The 23138-nt window shown below is 38.4% G+C and overlaps 1 protein-coding gene across 1 annotated transcript in view; it reads left to right on the plus strand.

The window, feature by feature from the left end:
- The window catches only part of Lis-1 (LisH and WD40 domain-containing Lis-1), a 129560-nt gene that overhangs the window by 51535 nt on the left and 54887 nt on the right, over positions 1-23138 (plus strand). Inside the window, exon 2 of the mRNA XM_083125659.1 lies at positions 7942-8100. Within this exon, the coding sequence (XP_082981785.1) occupies positions 8063-8100 (38 nt within the window). The 5' untranslated portion in view covers positions 7942-8062. The remainder of the gene's footprint in view (positions 1-7941; positions 8101-23138) is intronic.

Consider the following 23138-nt stretch of genomic DNA (forward strand, 5'->3'; position numbering starts at 1 on the left):
CACGAACATGAATCAAGTTTCATTCTGTTGCGGAAGGTCCATTCTTTGAAAAAAAAGCAAAAGTTCCGGTTTTCTCCCCAAAGTAGCTGGAGAAGAGGGGGCAAACTCCACATTTTTATTTTTTTTCATTGAAATTGGGGGGATGCAGCCCCCGCTCGTAACCCCCCCGTGGTTGGGGCATCGAAATTTTACATGGTTGCATGCACCGATGTATTGCCTGCAAAACAAAAGTTATCCCAAGTAGATTGGTCCCATAGTGCCAGAGTTATTACGATTTTTCTCCATTATGTATACGAATTCAAATTTCCCGCTCAAAGCCTCTGCGACACTGGGCTTACTTTCGTCAGACCGTGCGGCGTACTAAGGGATACATATATAAAGCCCAAGAATTTTAGATTTCTTACTTTGGTAGACTCCCTGATTAAGAGTATAAGGGTATTATAAAAATACCGTATGTGGTTTTGATTTTCCATCTACTTTATCAATGGACCTAATGTCTACCTTATTCCGTTGGCGAAGGCGACGTCTAGATTCTTGGAAAATTGACAAGAAATTAAAGATTTTTAAATTCATAGAACATGTCTACAATGTTAATACAGCCTTCTTTCTAACTTCTAATGGCTAGCGTGTATTTCTATAAATTAGTTTTTTTATGTGAATAATTTTGACCCTTTGACTAATTTCCACTCAAGCAATGCATGGCGTATACGGGTCTATAATTAATTCGTGAGTTGCTGAATGTTTTTGTTTTCTTGAGGATACTAAAGATTGAGGCCCTGGGTGTGAAAGAGATTTGTAAATAGGCAGAGTTGTAGGCTGATTATGAAGCCCGGTAAAACTCGCCAAGGGCTGTGTTGAGAGAGAGTGTTAAGTTTTCTTTCATGATCCGTGGCAGAATCAAGGTAAAGTCAACATGCCTGACATTCTCCGCATTCTTTTCGAACTTACTGAAAAATAGATGTGTCTGGGACCTTGCTGTTGAGTTTTTTTTTTAAAAAGGAAAATCTCGCCGAAAATTGTGAACGTTTCACTGTCGTTGAAACATGCTGCGACGAATAACTTGGAAAATGAGCAGCTGTCGGCATCCGAGCGTGAATTTTTGTTCTCTCGTGAAGTGCATGCTTCGAGGCGAAGGACGCCGACCCTGTGTGACTTGTCATTGTTCCCAGCTCAGAACGAGCATATTGATGCAGTTTCAACGTACTGTCGGAAGGAAAAGTGGCCTGCATGGACGAAATGAAATGCTGTATTTTGAACTTGTGGTCGTTCAATTAAGGGTCGCTGGGGGCAACTTAAACTGCTTGCTAAGGAGTTTCTAAGATGAACTCCAAATACGTAGTTTTGCTTGTGACTACATAAATATGGAGCGATAATAGGCTGTGCATTTTTGTTTTCAAGATATAAAACAAAATGGATCAATTAAAATTTTTTCGTGATGTTTTGCTAATACTTCCACATTTCAAATTTAAATGTCTGATGCAATCTGATTGTTGTTATTACTTTTGATCAAGCGATTTCTATTTAATTTTCTGGAAAATATCTTAAAGATGAATTATTATTAGTTTTGATATTCAGACCTAATTAGAATTTTACACATATAAGTATAACTAAGAAATATATCAAAAATGATAAGGTTGTCAGAATATATAATTTTTGTGTATAACCATAGCAAAAACGGGAATGTGTGTTAAAATGTGAATGTGTGCTCTCATGTGGTTCATATTTTTGCTTTCCAAGTCCTAAGTGCCAAAAAGGAAGTGTGTAATGATGAAGATAGAGTGAAAACCATACCACCTTAAGAAATTTTGGGTACGCCTTGCTGTAAATGTGGGCAACAGTCGATGGGTTGAAAGACATGTTCGTCGCCACTCTAATGATATATAACACACACACACGGCAGGCGTTGCGCCACCATTTCGTAATTTTTCCATCTTCGAAAATAGCGTATAGAGGTAGGAAAGCAATGCAAAATACAAGCACTTCATTTTAAAACTACAACCAAGGTAAAAATGTTTAAATAAATTTCACTTTCCTAAAAACTTTTATTTGTTAACATGAAATTCGATTTTTTTTAACATTTATTGATATGGATAATGTCCATGAAAATGTAAAAAATGGGTTCCTTTATTTTTCGAGTAATTGGTAATCCTACTTGTACACATTCCTTGATCCCCCCTCCCCCGATTTTCATAAAATGCCTGCACTAACATCATGCTTCGAGCATATGGATCGCCGGTTCTAATCCAGTGTAAGACTGTGGCCACACAGAGCGCTACATGTTTATGTTACGTTTTGTACGAAATTTGTCAATTCTGTCCGAGATGTTAGCGGATAAAGTGCTCTGGAAGAGGAATGATGATTCTGAAGTTGATTTTTTTTGTTACTTTCCATGTGTAAACTTAAAAGAAAGTGGGTTTACGACATGAATTTGAGAACTAAGTTGGGTAAATTTCATTCGTGAAGACAAAGTGAAATTAAAAGACTGATTTCGAATTTATACAATCAGTATGATCATTTTTTATCACTACAAGCATGGATACTTTTACACTTCTTCAATTAACTCTTAACTGCTCATGAAACGTCATATTTGCAAAGTTGGATTTCAGCAAACACGTTGTAGCAACGACTGAAAGTAAGGTACGGGTAGCAGGTTCTGAGCTCGAGTCTACTTCTCGGGCATCTTCTCCCAAATTTTAGCAGTTTCGTAATTTGTTTCTCTGTGTTGCACTTACACCCGCCGCAAAATGACTTCGGACCTCATAACAAAAGCACAAAAAATTACATCTTTATCACAGGCCGGAGGATAAGTCCGAAATCATTGACTTGTTGATAAAAGCAAGACACTTGGTAGGATTAATTGTTCTATCATTAAATATATTTTCAGTCGAGTAGCCAATCGATATCTGCGCTCCATCTTGAAAATAATCCGCCATATTTGATATCTTTTTTTATTTGATAATATCATATCTCGGGAACGGTGTCTCCTATCAACGTCCGGTTTTCTCAGAAATGTTCCCAATAGTGTAAACTTTCATAATATATCAATAAATCTATTTTTGAAAAATAAGAAATAGAAGCGTTTCAGAAAAACTACAAAACATTTTATGAGAATAACTGCAAGTTGAAAGTCTTAACAATGATTCTTTTTTCAAAAATTATATGGACGTGTTTGTAAATTGTATTTATCGTAAAATGTTATTTAAGGTAAATTTATAAATCTAGAAAGAATACAGGTTCAGTTCGTCTAAAGACTTCTAACAAACACTGAGTAATCTTACAAAATAGAAAATGCCATTGTTTTGTTCGAGAATTATTAATTAAGACTTTCTGGAAAACTTCTATTTCTTATTTTTCAGAAATAGATTTATTATGAAAATTTACACTATTTGGAACATTTCTGAGAAAACACGGACGTTGATAGGAGACACCGTTCCCGAGATATTATCAAATCCAAAAATATCAAATATGGCGGATTATTTTCAAGATGGCGGCCGTCGGAGCGCAGATATCGATTGGCTGGCTACTCGACCGAAAATATATTTAATGATAGAACAATTAATCCTACCAAGTGTCTTGCTTTTATCAACAAGCCAATGATTCGGGACATAGCCTCCGGCCTGTGATAAAAATGTTTTTGTGCTTTTGTTATGAGGTCCGAAGTCATTTTGCGGCAGGTGTAACACCGAGAGTTGAAGGGACAAAATGCATCTTGGATAGGCAGTATCATTTGTATTCTTTTTGTGCGTAAGGCCCGCTGTAGATGGAAGCATTTCCTTTTTAACATTTTTGCTAGCATACATGCTTCTAAAAATCTTACAGCAGATAGTACTTTACGACATTTCGGTTAGCTTTTACGATTTGAATGCATAATATACGTATATAGCACGAAAGGCACGTCAAGTTACACAATCTATGCTTAGTGCACGGTGTTTACAATTGAAACAACTAAAATATTCTTCCATGCGTGTACAGTAAACGTTGTACAGTATGTATTTAAGCAGCGCCATTTATTTGTAGCTAATATCGTTGTATAGGAAACGTTATTCCTCTCGGTTGAATGGTTATCTGCTTTTAAAAATGTGAAGTGATTCTTTATATCTCACTCGGTCGCCATTACATCTGCACTCGTGACCTAACAGTTCGCTTCTGATTGGTTATGCTACGGAAAATGCTAAGACTGTAGCCAGGGTGGATTGATTTAAATCACTCTAAATTAATAATTTTAGAATAATGTACAAGGATTTTGTAGATATCAGAAACACTTTTGATGAAACTGCATTAATCTCGTAATCATTTAATGGTGATTATTAGGTTCTAACATAGGAAAATAAATAAAATAAAATATATGTGCTGATGGTGTGAAGCTCATACAAAAGCAGGATTTCTCTTCATTTAAAATTCAATAATTGTATGGACAAAAATAGCAAACATTTTGTGTAGAAAAATATACAAAATACTAATCATGTTAAACCATAAATAGTGCCAATATCATTAAACTGTAAATAAACATGGCAGCTGATATTTTTTTGAAAGTATCACTAAAAAAATCTCTAATTCACCTACAAAGACTAAAAGTTTTTAAGTTAATATTTTAAGTTACAATTATGTAGTACATACAGAATGTTTATTTTCACTGAAAGAAAAGTTACTGAAATTATTATTAGTTTCATTAACACACACAACAAACATTTCCATAGTAGTTACAGTATCAGAAAAAAATGTATGTTTACGTATATTTTTATTTGCTTTAATCAAACTGTTCAAATATTTTACAGGGCCGTTTACTAGAAAAAGCCTTTCTATAAAATTCACATCTGTGTATGTGCATGGTGCCAAAAACAATGCAAGCAATTTTAAGCGTGGTTTTTTTTAAATAATATAAAAAATCAGATTTAAATTAAAAATCAAGAAAAATATTTTTGAAATAAAAATCATGATTTTATCCATCCTAATCGTAGCAGAAATGATAAAAAAATGTGGCAAGAAAAATGCTTTCTTTTAATGCGGGCCTAGAATAGACAAAATACATCTTGGATAGACAATACACTTTGAATTCCTTTTGTGCGTAACAGTTGAGGGGGGAAAGTGATGTAGCATATATATTGCAGTGGGTTGGAATCATTGCTTCCCGTGACACCCCCGCAGAGATAAAGTTGCAAGCGTGGTTCATTAGCATTCACATCCAGCTGGAGCGTTGTATTCTTTCATGCATGAGTCGGCTTTCTCATATCGCCCAATAGGCGCAGGTGAACTGCTACAGGAACAGTTTTATGTTCCCCATAAACTCTGTTCCAGTTGCCAAGCTCTTAAGATGAGCCCGGGACCTGACGTGTAGGTAGTACAAAGTATTAGGCGTGTCAGTGTGAATTGAAGGTTGCAAGTTCCTTATGGCCCAAGTACGTTCTTTCTTCGGTGATGCCAAAGAGATGATGAAGTGATACCAGTTGCAATTTACTTAGATTCATCTATGATATCCGCAAATGTGACTTCACGAGTTGCTAGTTGGCGTTATTCGTCAAGAACTTGCATTTAGTTGCTTTTGCTTGTGCAGTTTAGGAGAAAATTACAGAGTAAAGCTTTCGGAGTCAATTGCTATATTTTGAGAATTTCTGAATTTGTGATTTTAGGCAGAAATACTATGAAGTTAAAACTTCACTGCGTAAATGATAGAACCTTATCTTAACTGATTGAGAGGGACCTTTTTTTACCATTCGGTACGTACACGGTTCAATCCCGAACAAAATTTAGTGAAAACATATTTGCCAAGCTGGATCGTCAAATAAAAACCAGGCCCGTAGCCAGAATTGATTATTATAAAACATTATTATTATAAATTGTTATTATAAAACATAAAATTTAGAAATATCATGCAAATACTAGTTTTTTCTATATCTTGTAAAACATTTATTGAAGTGTTAATTGACTGCTATTCACACCATCGCTTAATACACATACTATACTATTTTTGATGATTGATTGATTGATTTGGTGTTTTAAGTCCACTTTATGCACAGTAAGGCTAATTGGGACTGGACCTACAGTTTAAAGTGGGATCCAAACCACTGTGCCATGTGTCTCCATCGGGTATCGAACCTGGGACCCTTTGATTACAAGGCGACGAGGCTATCGCTGCGCCATCGGGGAGGCCCACTATTTTTGATGATATAGGTATTTAAATCATACAAGTAGAAATGTACAATATTATCTTCAATCATAGTGCCTACCGAACACCGGCCGAAGCATTGAAACTCCTCTTTGTCTCCAAAACTATGGATCTGTTGGTCTTTGACACAGCTGTGGAAGGAATGTGGATGATGACGTTAAAGTCACAGATATTTGTGAAACGAGAGGCTGCAACAGAGCAGGGAAGGTACAGATAAATAAGCTCCCCTATGAAATAACTTTCTAAAGTCTAGAGAATCTTCTAAACATTTACCGGTACTTAGATTTCTGGTCACAAACAAGATGAACAAATCTAATAGCTGCTGTTCATCTTCTGTGAATTTATCCCTCGCGAACTTGTGAACAAAATAATATCTGCTGTCTACATTTCACCTCAAACAAATTAGATTACAAAATAGTTTTACCTAATGTCAAGGAGGCTGGCGGCAGTGTTAGGGGGGCTGGCAACCCTGTGGGGGGGGCTGAGCCCTCCTGGCCCCTGCCTGGCTACGGGCCTGATAAAAACACAAACACAGTAAATATTCAAGTGCCTATTTCAGTTGTGTACGTGTAACGTAAATAATGGCTACATTTATCCCATCTTTGCCTGCTGGATTACATATTTCTGCACCTAAAAGGAAGGAATAAAGGAAACCTCATCATGCCTCAAAGGAAATAGAAAATGCAACGGATGTGAATCGTATGTGTAATCACACGCACATACATACATATATTTAAATTGTAACTTGTGCAGGTATGTGTGTGTGAGAGAGATTTTTAATGCAAGAATATGCTTGATTTGCGTGATTTATGCAGGTATGAAATACATGTATTACTCTCGCTGGGCGTGCGATGCGAGAAACCATTTTCCTAATTATCCATGATTACTTGTGGGTTTTGCTGCTAATCGCATGCGCATAAGACATCATCATTCACACGGCTTAATCAACATAAGACAAGTGCGATCTTACTTGCCCTTTTGAGCACGCACCGCTAACTTCAGTGGCAGGAAATTGCATACCGAATACAAGGAACGTGAGATTACCTTCTTTGACGCGGAGTGGCACTTTCAGTATAATATGTCGTTACTGTGAATCAAGTACGTTCGTATGTATATTTTCACATGCTAGCATCAGAGCCATGTTAGGAGTTTGCCCATCATGTTGCAGCTTGGATCATAAGCGATTTTTATTTACTTCATGTAGTCCCCCTTTCCACTTCTTTTAATATAGACTGGTCCAATAATTTCGTGCGGTCCCTTTTTTCTGTATTTGACACTGTTCTGCATAACTTTAACGACGACGAATTCAGGATCACTCCTTAGATCCCTTCCCTTTTTCTATTTCGGCAGTTTTACGTTGCTTTTCTATGTGACCATAAGAGTAGATGAACTGATTATATGGATTATGGTACAATTACAATACTTTTAACTAGGGTTCGAACCTGAGACGTCTGGCTGACTATGGCGGCCAGCACCTTTAAGATTACATACATTGGAAAGATGCAGTTTTTTTCTGAATGGTGTTTTCAAATAGCCGGCATTTCTGAGTTGTAAAATATCTGCTCGAAATACCTGTATGCAAAACCTATTAGACTGTCAGACATTGATGGGCATATTTCAAATTCGGTACGTAATAATATCCGTAATAAAATTTGCACGAAATGTGACTAGAATGTGCCTTCTTCAATGGGTGTCATGTTATAGATTGAATTGCATCATGTGTTTCAAATGTTATCAATTTTCACGTTGCTGATGTATTTTTTCTTGTGTCTTTCCAGGTGATGGCGCACTAAATCCACCTTGTGCAGCACAAATCCCCCCGATCCGAACCGATCGAACGAGCGGCCACTCGCTGACACTTTCCACGGGACGCCGGCACGGCCATTCACAGATTGGATCATGAAAATGGTGTTGTCTCAGCGTCAGCGGGAGGAGTTGTGAGTAAACGCTTTTTATACCGACACCAATTTTTAGCATTGGGCAATAAAGCTAAACTACTCGTGTTTTCAAAGGTTGCATCACTTCTTTTTTTTTTTTCTTTCTTCAAATTCTGTTGTGATGCAGTCGCGACACCCTGTCTCATTTGACCCCCCCCCCCTCCTATTTCCCCAATGAACAATAAAAGTGATATCGCTGCAGAAGGCGAGGTTGATAAAATGGATTGTTTGTATTCTGTATATAGATGCTAGGTTATATTAAGATTAGCATTCTCTCTTTTGTGGGGGGGAGGTAAGGCCCCTTTTTCAAAAGCAGTAGGCCGGCGAAATCTTATTCAGCTAAACCGTAAAGCAAAATGACTCCAGGCCTTCCCGATGGCGTAGTGGCAACGTCGCCGACTAAGGGGTCACGGGTTCGATACCAGGTGGAGGCACGTGATGGCTCTGTTTCAACTTTAAACTCTAGGTCCAGTCCCGATTAGCCTGTTTATGCATGAAGAGGACTTCATGCCCAAGGAAAACTCTTTAAAACTCAAAATGACTCCACGTTGTGTAATACCACAAATGTTAAACTAAAATATGACAATAATTTCAAATGTCTTGGGTTGAAAACTAAAGTTCAAAGGCCGTGTTATACTTTGTTGACATTACAAAACATAATGAAATGCAAAAATTATACAATTAAGATACTGCGATCATTATACGTACACTACTGCATCCAACCAATCTGCATGCATTATGAAATTGCAGCCGTTAATGGGTGAGAGAATGTTGTGCATTAATTAATATTTTTTAGTGCCTAGAAATCCGGGTTCTACTGATGAGGCACTGTCGCTTAGCAGGTTGCGAAAGTTTAGTTTGGAGAATAACTGCTGCCAAAACTAACATCAGAAATAACACTAGTTCATAAAAATCGAATGTTGTCCTTTATTAATATACTCCCAGTGAAAGTTCAGAACTATTTTTTTTTCCTGTTAGAAAGAAATCTAACAGGAAAGGAAAGGTAAAATTTAGAAAAAAATGTCCGTGAGAAAATAACCTCGACTTCGACTGAAACGTACGAATCTAAGCAGAAAAATCTCTATCAACATCTCAAATTAGATGATGGTATCTTTAAACTCGCAAAGAAACAACAGTAACCGCATATATTTTCTGAAATACCTGTATTCATCGTACTTCTGATATCCTTGTAACGGTGGATGTTTTGGGTCAGAGGCGCATTAACCACACAATGAAGGCAGAGACGTTTTGAAAACCATGCTTTACCGACTGCCTAGCGGTTGTGGCTTCTTCGATTATAGTCATCGCTTATCGAGAAAGGGAAGGGCTTATGGGGGGGGGGGGGGGGATCACGAATTTCCCAGCCACAGATTGCAGATCTGTGTCATGGTGGTTTTTGTTCAGACTGAGTAATTGCTTCTATATAAATATTTTACCTTAGAAAAGGTTATCGGAGAAGCGCAGGTGGATCTGAAAATCTTATGGATGATTTCCTGTTGTGGTTTGATGAAGGAAGTAAACGAGGCATTCTGCATGAATTGTCTACATCCAAAACTAAACATTATTATGGTAACACTTTTGGTAACCTACCTGTACAGTCACGGACATGCTGGGTTGTAATTCTATTGAAAGTCAATGATATCGGTACAAGCCAAAAGTGTCCGTGACTGTACGATCACCGGCAATAATAATTGGACACCTACGTAAATCCTGAAGTACTAGCTTACCTACAAGGTGTTGCCTAACTATAAGCGAGAAGTGGATTTTAATATCAAATTTTCACCTCCAGTATGTCCGAAATCAAGAATGTGTGGGGCCCTACTCTCCCTCTGGCTATAAATTGATGTTACTTAATTGCATACATTTTTACTATTACTATGTGGGAAATACAGGGTTATTCAAAAAGAATGGTACGAAAGTAAAGTTAATTTATTTTTAAGTGAAAAGGGATAGAAAAGCAATTCTGGTGGGAAAGAAGAAAGGAAGATTGTAAATTTTCCTGGGCAATTACAAATGTTGGATATGAGCACCCTGGGTAACACGGCAGATGTCAAAACGATAATCCATTTCTTGCCAGACGCGTTCCAACATATCCTCGGCGAGTTGCAATTTGTATGGTTTAAAGCATAGACGCTTTCTTAAATACGCCATACAGTGGATTGTGTTACATTAAGTTCTTTACTTGCTTGGTTTGTCGATTATCTGGGGCTCGTTTGAAAAGCAGCACGAATCCTATCCACTGTCTCCCTCGACGTTCCTGGTCGACCGGGAATTTTTCTACTGCACAGACATTCAGTTGCTTCAAACTTCTGCACCCAGCGTGTAATGCAGTGTCTATGTGGTGGTCGTTTCTTGAATTTCGCACGAAAGTGTGTCTGACCTGTAACAACTGCCCCTGTTCGTGCAAATTCCATTACGCAATATTCTTCTTCTACCTTCGTTGTTGCCATTTTAGCTATCAACAACAAGTAGCGCCTCTAGCGGATTTTACGTCAACTACAGCCATATACTATAAATTTACAACCTTCCTTTCTTTCCCACCAGAATTGCTCTTGTATCTCTTTTCACTTAAAAATAAATTAACCTTACTTTTGTACCATTCTTTTTGAATAACGCTGTATAATCCAAATTGTTTGTCACTTGTGTGGTCATTGCGGTACTCTTGAAAGGTTTCATAACAGACCAAATGATACCGTTCATCAGCTGAAAACGAGACCTGAGACTCGTTTGCGAACATCAACAGTGATAGGAGAAAGTTCCCAGGGAAACTGACAGTGTATTAACCTTATAAGGACGGCAGTGCAAATAAATCTTGCATTTTATGAATTGAATTAATCATAAGTTGCATAGAAATACCGCTATACACACAATTAGTTTAGATTACGATTTGTTGAAAATCACGTGACCTGTGGTTTCAAAGTTTACTGTAGTTTTCAAGAGGGTTAAAGTGCATGTACGCAGTAAATGTATATTTCAAAGCATCGTAGCAGAAAATTCACTCCCTCTTTAGCGAGCAAATCTTAATTGATTAAAAATACAACGTGATGTTTATCTACAACTTTGCGGATTATAATGGGACTATTTGAGGTATTGGAAGTTCCGAAGGAATCAATCGCCTAAGCTGAAAAACTTTCATCAAGCTGTGGAATGACTGTTATACTTATACTGATCTCAACCCATCTGGCGGCAGACCTACATAGCTCTTTATCTGTCCACCAATCGTTTTCGGGTGTGCGCGCCTCAATGTCAACAACCACCTCAGTTGCGAAGGTTAAGCTGTAGGGATAGCATCGCTCTCCCGATGCAACGTTTCGAAGCGCACATCTGTTTTGGTCAGTGTTTTTATTAGCTTGTTTGTACGATGTTTAGGTGTTTCGTGTACTAATTTTCCGTGCTTTGTGTACTATTGTACAACTTTTATCCAGTAACGGCGCTGATCAACCTCCCCCCTCCGTTTTACAGTATGTTTGTCAACATGCCGTGTATCCGACGCTTATTTGTTTCGTCCCGCCATTAACAATCGATGGTTCGTGACACGAAAATGCCCGATGTCAGTCGAAGAGAATTCAACTGAAAGCCGATTCGTTGTTTCCCAGCCGCCAGCTGAAAATGCGAGCAGTACAGTATAGTGCATTACAATTGTCGATGCATTTGCCTTAATGTTTTCTGTGGGACAGAGGACTCGCCAGGACTCAAGGGAGTCCTAGTTTCTTAATACTTCCACGATATTACAGTATTTACAATTGCGTACAACACTTGGCAAAAGAAATGATTGCGAGAGAATTGTATGAGCGAGTCCTCAACTTAGTATTGACTTTGCCTCCTCAAGGTGTCCTGGGTTCGATACCCGGTAGAGGCACATAGTGGTTCGGATTCCTCTTTAAACGGTAGGTCCAGTCCCGATTAGTCTTTCTGTTCATAAAGTGGGCTTGAAACAAAATTTCAAAGACAGCCTCCTAACTAGATGACCGTCGATTCCTTGTTACTAACTATTGGTATCTGCCATGCCAGTTTTTACATGTTAATAATTTTAATTCTTATCATATTATTTTTACATTTTAATATAGCGTGTTTTGTTCGTTACCCGGTTGAGGCACATTGAACAATGGTTCGGGTTCCATTTTATACAATTCAAACAAACAGTATAGCGTGTTTTGTATATGGAAGTAAGGTGCGGTGCAAAGAACAGGATATTCTTACACGAAGAACATGAACTAAGAAATGTATTGAGCATGTTCTCAAAGTTACTCCCGTTGGAGAAGAAAAGTGCGGAGGTGACAAGCAATCTGCCAGCTCTTTCTGCCACCGGTCTTGCTTCGCGAATTCTAAACGTGAAGCGCACGTTAAGGGAGAATGAAGTTTTCTCAGACGTCATTTCGTTATGCAACTCACCTTTTTCCTGCATTATTCTCGGAGTGGCTGGACGACCTATTTTTCCGCTTGAATAGTAAACAGGTTGTCAAATAGTGTGTTTGGCGAAGAAACAAGCTCCTCTGCGAAGAACTGCGTCCAAAAGTCTTTACCCTGAAGGCCGTCCAAAGTCAAATCCTGTGGAGATTGGTTCTGTGATAGTCTATTGACTAGTCTACTAAAACTACTACAAGTTTTCTTCAGAATATATCGCGATTACGAACCCACCGCCTAGAGTGGTTGACACTCGCCACGGAATGTTCCTGGTTTCCTGAGTTTTTCTTTAGCGAGCGCACTCATCATTCATCAAAGCGGTTAGCCAATCAATGACAGCGTCAGAAAAAAGTAATTGGGGAAGCATTTAATAGGGTCAAGTGCCCATATTTCGGATACTTGATTTCAAATTAGATTTTCAGTACCTAAATGTAAACAAAATAAGCTATAAATGTGTTGATAAACATTGAACATATATTTATTAATGTTTCTGAAACTTACATTAACATTTATAAGGAATACTTGGTATATTTTATGAAACAAAGAATTGTATGCATATTTTTAGTCGGACAAAAAAGGTTGCCTAATGTCGGATAGGGTTACTAATGAGTATTTGGAAAGGGTATTTCGGATAGTCGAAATTAGGTACCCGTGTAGCATCCGAAATTAGGAAACCCAGTTGCATATTCAATATGACGATTCTGTGCGTTCCCCCTCTGAAATAATGTGACTGAAACTACGTAATAATGTTTGCTGAATCTCTCAAGATTATATAAAATTTAGACAGAAGTGAGTAAATACTAACCTTCCAGTTGTAGGCCTTAAGTTTGGATGGTGAAATATTACATTAAAACTCTGGAAAAGTCAGAAATATCAGCCACACACTAAAGAAATATTGCTCAAGGTCACGCACAAAGGTGAAACTTTGGGACGAAGTAGCGTGTTAGTTCGCACTATCTGCACTTCGGCGCTGCTGTTCTAAGGTGGAAATTTGTTGTTATCCGAAATTAGGAACCTATCCGGAATATGGGCACTTGACCCTATACCCCTAAATACCTTACAAATTTGGTTAGAACATTTATTGATTCAGTTTTTTTATTTGCTGCAGTTCACCCCATCTGTCCCTCCCTGGTGTGACATTTCGGCCTACAGAGGGAGAGAAGCATCGTAAAATAAGGAAAAAAAAATAGATACGATTACGGATCTGGTGCTGTTAACGCAGTTCCAGCCTGACTTTAACAGTTCGCATTTTCCGCCACAGCAAAAGGCTAAAATAAATCATATCAGTCGAAATCGCGTCTTGGTTTAAGTGTAATGCACTTTATCCTCGCACATCATTGTCGTCACTCCACTAATTACTCCTAACTAATTGAGCTGGTTAGGCTTTTCTTCCCATGCTCGTTCGTTGCCATCGCCGAGTCATCATCCTCATGTGTGATTACAAAAGCTCCTGAGTTTCACCCACCCACACACACACACACACACACACACGCATATGCTACAAGGCGGTCGTTGGGGCGGAAAACTGCGATTTGAATCACGGCTAGAAACTATTTTTTTTTTTAGTGCAGCGAGCACGAGGATCGTGTTTCCCAGGCAATGCCTGAAGGGTTAAGAGGAAGCACCACATTAACTCCCACGCGTGGAAGTATTCTGCAGTAATTGGTCTTGCAATTCGCTTTCTCCCAGAAGCTAAATACGCTGGCCAATTTTTATGAGCTGACGTTCTAATCTGGATCGGTTCGTGCATATTCGGTATCGCCACAAGGCTCGTGCTGTGTCCTTGGAAAGTATCCGAACTACAGGTCCCCCCTCCCCTTTCAGCCAAATGCTGTTTGCCTGGATGCTGTATTATATCAGAGCTGTTGTAATTTCCGGCGTGACCCCCCCCCCCCTTTTGAACTAGGCGGCGTGATTGGTCAGTGGACCATATTAGTGAAATTACGCTGCAAAATTGAGTTCAAACAAAGTAGTCACGTAGATTTTTCAGCGAAAAATGCAGGCTCGACCAGAACTCGAACCCGGGTCTCTGGCATACCGTGCCATTGCTATGCCACTGAGCTACCGAGCCACGATATAACAAAACTGTCGAATAGAATCAAATATTTTTTAGGTCAAGAAAATCCCGTTGCAGTAGCATTAAGACTATAAGAGACGATTCATCACAGGTAAAACAGCGGGAGCGAAAAATCAGGCGAAGCCAGGTCGGCTCGGTAGCTCAGAGGTAGAGAAATGGCACGGTATGCCAGAGACCCGGGTTCGACTCCTGGTCGAGCCTTCATTTTTAGCTGAAAAATGTACGTAGTACATCTCCTGTGAGTGCCTCATTTAATGAAAGTAGTAACGTGGTTTTAGCCTATGAAAATCATTCAATTTTCCATCGGAAGGGGTAGCTTTAAGTACTATGACTGCAATTACGAAACAAATTGTGATCGTATCCTACATATAGAGCATAAGGTAAAGAATGACTAAGGAAATCGTGCATGTTTAAACAAAGTGTAGCTATTTCGTTTCCGAACACAGCCAAAGCTCAACCGAGCTCATTGATGCTGCCGATATGAAATCTCATCTTACACATATCTGGTGTTCACAACCAAAGATAGACCCAAGTTAAGAGTAGGTTGTGATCCCTATGGTTACAGCGTTGTCGAATGATGATGACGTGAAAGAAAAGGCACATCCCAAAGGTTTGCCTGAACACCAATCTACCAGACACGTGGTGACGTGCTACATAGAAATTTCAGCGAAAAATGCTACCTTGACCAGGACTCGAACTCGGGTCTATGGAATACCGTGCTATTTCTCTATCAGCCCTGACCTTGCTTGGGTTTTCACTTACGCTGTTTTTTTACCTTTGTTGAATTTATCTATCAGATGGTTGACATTGGCAATAGCCCACCCACCCAGCCGGTGTTAATTTGAAGTCCTCCAAAAGCCTATATGCAGTCGATGGTCTTGAGAGAATTAATTTGTTTGTGGTGACTCAGCTTTTGCTTCACCGTTTTCCCTCCTAAAGCAGGTGTGGCAGGAAGTGGAGGCATTCTGGGTGTAGTCCTGGAAGGTGTTAAGTGGCTTTGCGAAATCGGCCATCTACTCGCTGTAACAAATAGATCACATTGGAGTAGCGACCTCATATCGGACACCACATAGCACATGCTACTAATGTCAGGGTGGCGACAGACCTGGAAAACCGGAAAAAGTCAGGGAATTTGAGGTGTCAAAAAAAGTCAGGGAAATGTCAGGGAATTTCGTCTTCATTGACTTTTTTTTTTTATTATTTATTTATTTATTTATTTAAAGATATCGTTATGGAACTCTGCACGGGAACAGGAAATCTAGTTCGTAAGTTTCGGCCTCAACTTTTAGGCCCCATTTATGCGCAACACAACCACGGCGCCAGAAACCAGTGATGGCAGGAGGGGAGAGAGAGAGAGAGAGAGAGATTTCTCTCGCCCGGGCTTCTCGGCGGGAATTTTAAATTCGAACACTCTTTGGAGGAAAATTGTTATAACTCGGGCACTATGGGAGCAATCTACTTCGGATAACTTTTGTTTTTCAGCTAAAACATCAACGCATGCAACCGTGTACAATTCAGAACGCCGAACCGAGGAAGGGGGTTTGGGGGGCGCGACACCCGAATTTCAATGGAAATAAACATAATCTGGAGTTTGCCCCTTCTTCTCCCACTATTTTGGAGAGAAACCGCAAACTTGGTATTCTTTTCAAAGAATGGATATTTCTCGAGAATGAAACATGTTTCATGTTCTTGGGTGCCATACAAGTTGAATAATAAGCCAAAATGTGATTTTTTTAATTTTTTTTTTTTTTTTTTTACGAAAAATAGGTAATTTGCATTTTTGGAGGAAAATTGTTATAACTCGGGCACTATGGGAGCAATCTACTTCGGATAAGTTTTGTTTTGCAGCTAAAACATCATAGGATTCAACCGTGTACAATTCAGAACGCCAGACCGAAGAAGGGGGGGGGTTTGGGGCCACAACCCCCGAATTTCAATGGAAAAACATAAAAATCTGGAGTTTGCCACCTCTTCTCCCGCTATTTGGGAAGAAGGTGCGAACTTTAGTATTATTTTCAAAGAATGGACATTTCTCGAGAACGTAACACGTTTCATGTTCTTGGGTGCAATACAAGTTGAATAATAAGCCAAAATATGATTTTTTTTTCTTTTACGAAAAATAGGTAATTTGCATTTTTGGAGGAAAATTGTTATAACTCGGGCACTATGGGAGCAATCTACTTCGGATAACTTTTGTTTTTCAGCTAAAACATCATAGCATGCAATCGTTTAATATTCAGAACGCCAGACCGAAGAAGGGGGGTTTGGGGGCGCGACCACCGAATTTCAATGAAAAAAAACACAAATCTTTATTTGCCCCCTCTTCTCCCGCTATTTTGGGGAGAAGGCGCAAACTTTACTATTTTCTTCAAAGAATGGACGTTTCCAAAGAGATTGAAACATGTTTCATGTTCCAGGGTGCCATACAAGTTGAATAGTGAGAAATGTGGCATGGATATGTTGCGGAGAGGGGGGAGGTTGGTCATGAATATGAATTTCCCAGGCTTGCTCCAGACCTGTGTCAGAGTTTCCACACAAGCATAAGAGTATGAAGGTCCGAAAAGCACATTCATTTCGTAATCAGCACCATGATACCATATGGTATCATCGGGAGAGTAAAGGTTAAGCCACTAAATATTACGTGGAAAATGCATTGAATTATCATTTTTTTCTTGTCCGTATGGGAGTAGTAAGGGGACTTGTCAACAGATGGAGGGGATAAGAGCGGGTGGTGCCGTCCGATAGTTGTCGGACGTCGTAGTAAGGCATTTTGTTGGGCAAACTGAAGGAACATGGAAACAAATAGGTGCCATTGATACATACGATTTTTGTCGAATATCGCCACCCGACAAAGTATCTCACTACAACATGCTACAGAAATTGCATGGACTGCAACATCCAACAAAAATCGAATGCATAAACAAGAAGAGCTTTAGACTGCAAATGTGCTGCAGGATTTTATTACTCTTCTGGCTCAATTCATCTTATTTCATGTAGCAGTGCTTACGAAGGTTTTCTTTCATCATCCTGACGTATTACTGGTTTCGCACAAGTTAACATACGTTTACAATGACATTGCTCTATTCTTAGATATCAAGAAGAATCCAACCAAATGGGATATATATTGAATACTATCACGAAAAAGTGAAACATAAATCTGCATTGGTGAACGTTATAAAAATTGGCAAGTGCATGCTCCCAACCTCAAATTTACTGCAACACTAGTATTGCAATGAAATTAACGCCACTCTCTGTCCTGTCTGTTTAAACTCATGAGAGATGGTCATTAATCTCTCACTGAGTAAGGTTAATGTCCAATATTATGAAATAAAATACCAATAATAATTACGTAAATATTTTAATATCATACGTATTTACTCAAATCTTTCGATCATAAAAGCAAATAACTTTCTTCAAGAATTGACTTTTCTCTTCCAGCCGTGCTAAATTTTCACTTTGCATCTACTGATTTATACGAGGGGTGGCCAGAAAGTAATTTCCAAGTATTAGGGACATTGATTTTTCGCAAACGCCAAAACCCTGAAAAATAGTAATTGCTGCGAAGTTATGTTTAGGATGTCTGGTGCAGTGATGTCTGGACACATTTTTCGCCCGTTCGAATATCGAAATAATGCGAATTTGGCATAAAATGCGAATTGTTGGCGTTTTTAGCGATTTTTTTAAAGAAATGTCCTAAAACAACGAAAAATTCCATGAAATCCAACATTCTTCTCTCTTCTAGGCCATGTTTGTGTACATAGAACATGAATGTTCTCCAACATTTTACTCAAGAGTAAAGTATAGAGTTATACGAACACGGAATAATTGCGACAGCCACATTAAATCATGTATTTCCCACGATTTTTTCGATCCCCTGCGGGGGAGAACCGGGATGTCTTCCACCTATTCAAACTGCTCCGGCGCCCACCCAGCATCATATGAAGCTGGTACCTTGAGGAAACTTTGAGGGATAAAGGTAGCCAGGAGCGTGGTGCTGATCACATCACCCCTACCTTCATCCATGATCAAGAAAGTGTGGGGCCCTAACTCCACACCCTTACTATACACCTGCATGGAAAAGTGCAGGGAGCACTTTACTTTCAATTCCTCAAAAATCTGTTCCAACATATCAAACTGTCACGAAAATACGTAGACCATGCGACCTACAATTTAAAATAATAGTTTAAAAGCCCAATGGAGTATTACGTTTTGGTATATTTGGCAGATAAATGTTCTAAAACAAAAACGCGAATTTTGGGAAACGTAACACTAACAAGTCAAAAAAAGATAATGCCAATTTTTGGTGCCATAATATATCGGTATCTGTCACGTGAGATTGTTTGATTTAAATTTTTTGGGTGCATCGTCACTTATGGTCATGATGCACCCTTCAGTATACACGGGGAAAATTCCATTATCTAAAATCCTTACCTTAAAATTAAAAAAGGAGTATGGAAAATAACTTTCCCAAAATATCTTTCAAGATATCAAACTCTCACGAAGAGGCGTAAGCCATGAGACTTACAATTTGAAACAGTAGTTTAAAATGAAGGTATAATTTCAGATATTTGCCAGAAAATGCGCTAAAATGAAAATGTGAATTTTGGGGAAAATAACACCGTATAGTAAAAAATAAAAAAATAAGAAAATAAACCAATTTTTTAAAATAAAATATCAAGGTCCCTACCGATTAGGCATAAATAAAACAAGAATATCAGTTGTAATTTATTGCATTAGTAACAGTGAGTCCCTAACCTAATTTTCGGCATAATCACCACCATTGTTCTGACATTTGTCGTAGCATGGCACTAAATTTTGTATGCCCACGGCATGTGTGTCTGACAGCAAAGACTGGAACTATCTCTACCGCAGTGTAGCTGTCAAATCCTTGCCCTGCCAGAAACCTCTTCAGTTAAACAAAGAGATGAAAGTCTGTACATTCAAGGCCAGGGCTGTACAGGGAGTGGTCCAAGATCTCTCATCTGAAGTGATGCAAAGTGTCCGTGTGTACTCAGCTGTATGGGGTTGTGCACATTCGATTGGCCTTCTGTGAATTGTCTGCACCATCGTCTGACCATACTATCACTCACGACGTCCGGTCTGCACACCTCACACGATTGCTGGTGGCTCTGTGCCAAATTCTGAGCGTGCAATATAGGCTACATCGCAGTCGGTGGGAGACTGTATGAGAGCTGCAATCTTTAACCTAGAACTGTCCTAAAACGGCTGCATTGCAACTGTACCTATTACAGTTACATGCCACTTCTTCCTGCCTGCATGTGTGTGTGTCGCTCTCCGACCACTAGTGCTGCGTATAGGCACCATTGGAGCTTTTTTCGGGATGCCCCTCGTATATGAACTTTCAGAAGCTTTTATTATTAGAATGTTCCTGCTTTAATGTGTGGTTAGCTAAATCAGGTACATATACAATGCAATTCTATAAATTCCTTGCGGTAAATTTCTAATACCCACATACCCTTTTCGTCAGCATTAATGGTATAACTGCATGTTGTCAGTTTCACAGTACTTCACTTGGATATACTCAGGGTTGCTACGCGACTGGAAAACCTGGAAAACAGGGAAAAGTCAGGGAATTTGGTTGGTCAGGGAAAAGTCATGGAATAGTCAGGGAATTTTGCATATTTTCTGGAATTTACGCGCATTTTGGAGTTGCAGGAGAACCAGTTACAAAATGAACGAACGGTTCATTTCCACTTCCGAATTCGGTTCTTGTGATTCCAGTCCCCCCAAAAGATTCAGTTCAGAAACTTGTTCCTCTCGTCATTATGACTTCTAGTCTTTTACGTACAAAATTATGGTTCCTTGGCATTTCGATTCTATATTTATTCACTCTCTGATCTAGGTTCTTGGATCCGTTCATTTTGCGACTCGTTCTTGTGAACCTGTTGAAGACCGGAATTTGGAGAAGCGTGAGATTTTTCCTTAGAGAACAAGATACTCAAGACGAAACCTACGCACCAGCCATCCTCAGAATTTCTTGCAGAAAAAAAATTGCTTTAGCTTTGTGCGTGGTGAGGTAATTTTCTTTCTTCAAGAACACACCCGTTCGGAACCCGTTCTCTTTTAATACGTGAAGCGGAGCAGGTTGGTGTTCGGACAGTTCATTGGTTTTGGATCTGCAATAAAGCTTGAAGAGCAGAATTTCACGTAACTGGCTGTGGTAGACGTCACACTGGATTAGTGCGGACGCCGAGTAAAAACAAAGGGACTCACTACTTCGTTCCCCCCGTGAACCCGTTCTGTGATTTTGAGTCCTTCGTTTGCGACCCGTTCAGAAGCAACCTGATCAACTAGTTCATTTGCTCGTTGTCGTAGTTTTTACATTGCAGAGATGTGTTACACCCGAGAAATTAGTGTTTTTATGCAGTATCAGTGACGTCATTATTAGAATATGCACGTGTTTTGTGCATGTAGAACGAATTTATGTTTAAAAAACTGGTGCGAAATAGAGGAATTAAACGTACGCTGGTCACACATCGTTGTTAGGTTATTAATGTTGGTTTCATGCTGATAGTAATTTTACATATTGTTTGCGTGTAGAATGAAATTATGCTGAAAAGTGGTGAAAATGAGCCCAAGTTCCTTTTGTTTTATTACGATTTCATCATGCTACAAATGCAACTTTTACATGGTTCGATTTCTATTTATGTCTGTTAACACATACTGCAGAGTTTTAGCGATTACTTAAGATTTTGTCAATATATGCTTTTGTGGTTAGGTTAGGAATGTCAGGTTTGGTTGTCTTAGAATTAAAATAAAGACCCTGAATGCTCTCTACTAAGGTTCAGATTTATTTCTACATTCATTCCCACTAGTTTACGATACTTACTGTCGCTTGTCAACCGGAGAATACCTTGTCCGTGGGAAGCGTGTATGATTGAGTAAGGTCATTTTGAATTTTTGTTTTTCAACATAAATAACTTTTTTCGAATCCAAATAGTGCTCATTATTTTAAGGAAGGTTCAAATTTCGTGTCACAATGATTGCCAAAATTCTATGATAATTAGTCTTCCTGCTAGGAAAATTTGAAAAAAAAAAAATCATAAAACATTCAGAACTGTTACCTTTTAAAAGACAGATTTCGATGTTTTCCGTAATATAAAATTGGTTCCAGCATGTGGAAAACTCAAATAATGGAGATATTTGATTCCAAAGTATGGCCCGCGTATATATTTTTTTTAGGTGTATGGTTGGTCACCGGCCCCATTCAAGTTCTGAATTTCCGTAATATGTACTATTTTCAATAAATTAAAAAATATAATCATTAAACTTATTGCATATTTTCTAAAGGTACATGACCTAATTTTCTGTTGTTTCTCATTTGTATTGATATAGGCTAATTGAGGTTGTATACAGGTTACATTGTAAAGCTTTGATATATGCCACATTTTTTATTGATTTTTTTACACCACCTTAATTGTAATTACTTAGTGAAAATGGGGAAGTACAATAGTTATTTATTTTTTCATTGAATAGCATTATTTTAATCACTTGGTAAATTTTCAGCCAATAACTGTGTATATTCATATTCATAATAATTAACGTGCCTGCATATTTAATTGAAAAACAAAGCAAAAATCATAACGACACACATGTCTGGAAAAATTTTATTTCTGGTCTGGAAAACCTGGAAAAGTCAGGGAATTTCATAATCAAAAAATCGTAGCTACCCTGATACTGTACTGAAGCAGAAATCCCATTGATAATGTAAGGAAATATGACACTTTATTTTGTTCAATTCAATTGTTTCACTTATATGCAAGAGTTCAGTTGTTTGCTTTACAGAGAAGAGAGAAGTATCTTTATGCATTGAAAAATGAGTCCGCAGTCCGCACTCATGGTTCTTGCATGCAGAGGGTTCCAAACCTCAGTGGAAATATCAACATATAAAACCGAGAATGTATAAGGAGACTAATAAATTACAAATTGTATTTCTTAATCATTCACACTTCACTCTTATCTAATTTAGTCGTAACTTTAAAAATAATCAAGTATTTTATTTTAAACTTACTGCGTATGACAAAATTTCTTAATCCTTCCCTAGCTTGTAAATTGTAATAATTTTCCAAATTCACTATTCTGCACTTTGTATTCAAATAATAGAGAATAGAGAAATTAAGTCAATTTCATAGAAGATAATATTGGTACTTAACAATACCATACGTGGATCTGTGTGAGTTTATTATTTCTATTTGCAAAAACATCGATTTAGTTTAGTTTGTAATTGTCAGGGAAAAATGTAAATTTTGTCCTGGAAAACCTGGAAAAGTCAGGGAATTTCATTTCTACTTGTTTGTAGCCACCCTGAATGTGTTCAAGAGCTACAGAAGTAATTAGCACACTGGACTAGCAGCAAGTCGCAGTCACATGGCCGTACAGCGGTGTTAGGTTCCAATGTGGATGTTTTACTGTGCTTGTTTTTTTTCATCAATTCGTCCTCATCGCCATGATTAACCTAGAGAGGCAGAAAATTTACACAACAAAAATTAAATTAAATGTAGCAATAAGTTACCTGAAGACTACTAGGTGGTAGGGG

Source organism: Lepisma saccharinum, chromosome 7 (assembly GCF_977018435.1).
Source record: "Lepisma saccharinum chromosome 7, izLepSacc3.1, whole genome shotgun sequence".
In the NCBI taxonomy this organism is placed as follows: Eukaryota; Metazoa; Arthropoda; class Insecta; order Zygentoma; family Lepismatidae; genus Lepisma; species Lepisma saccharinum.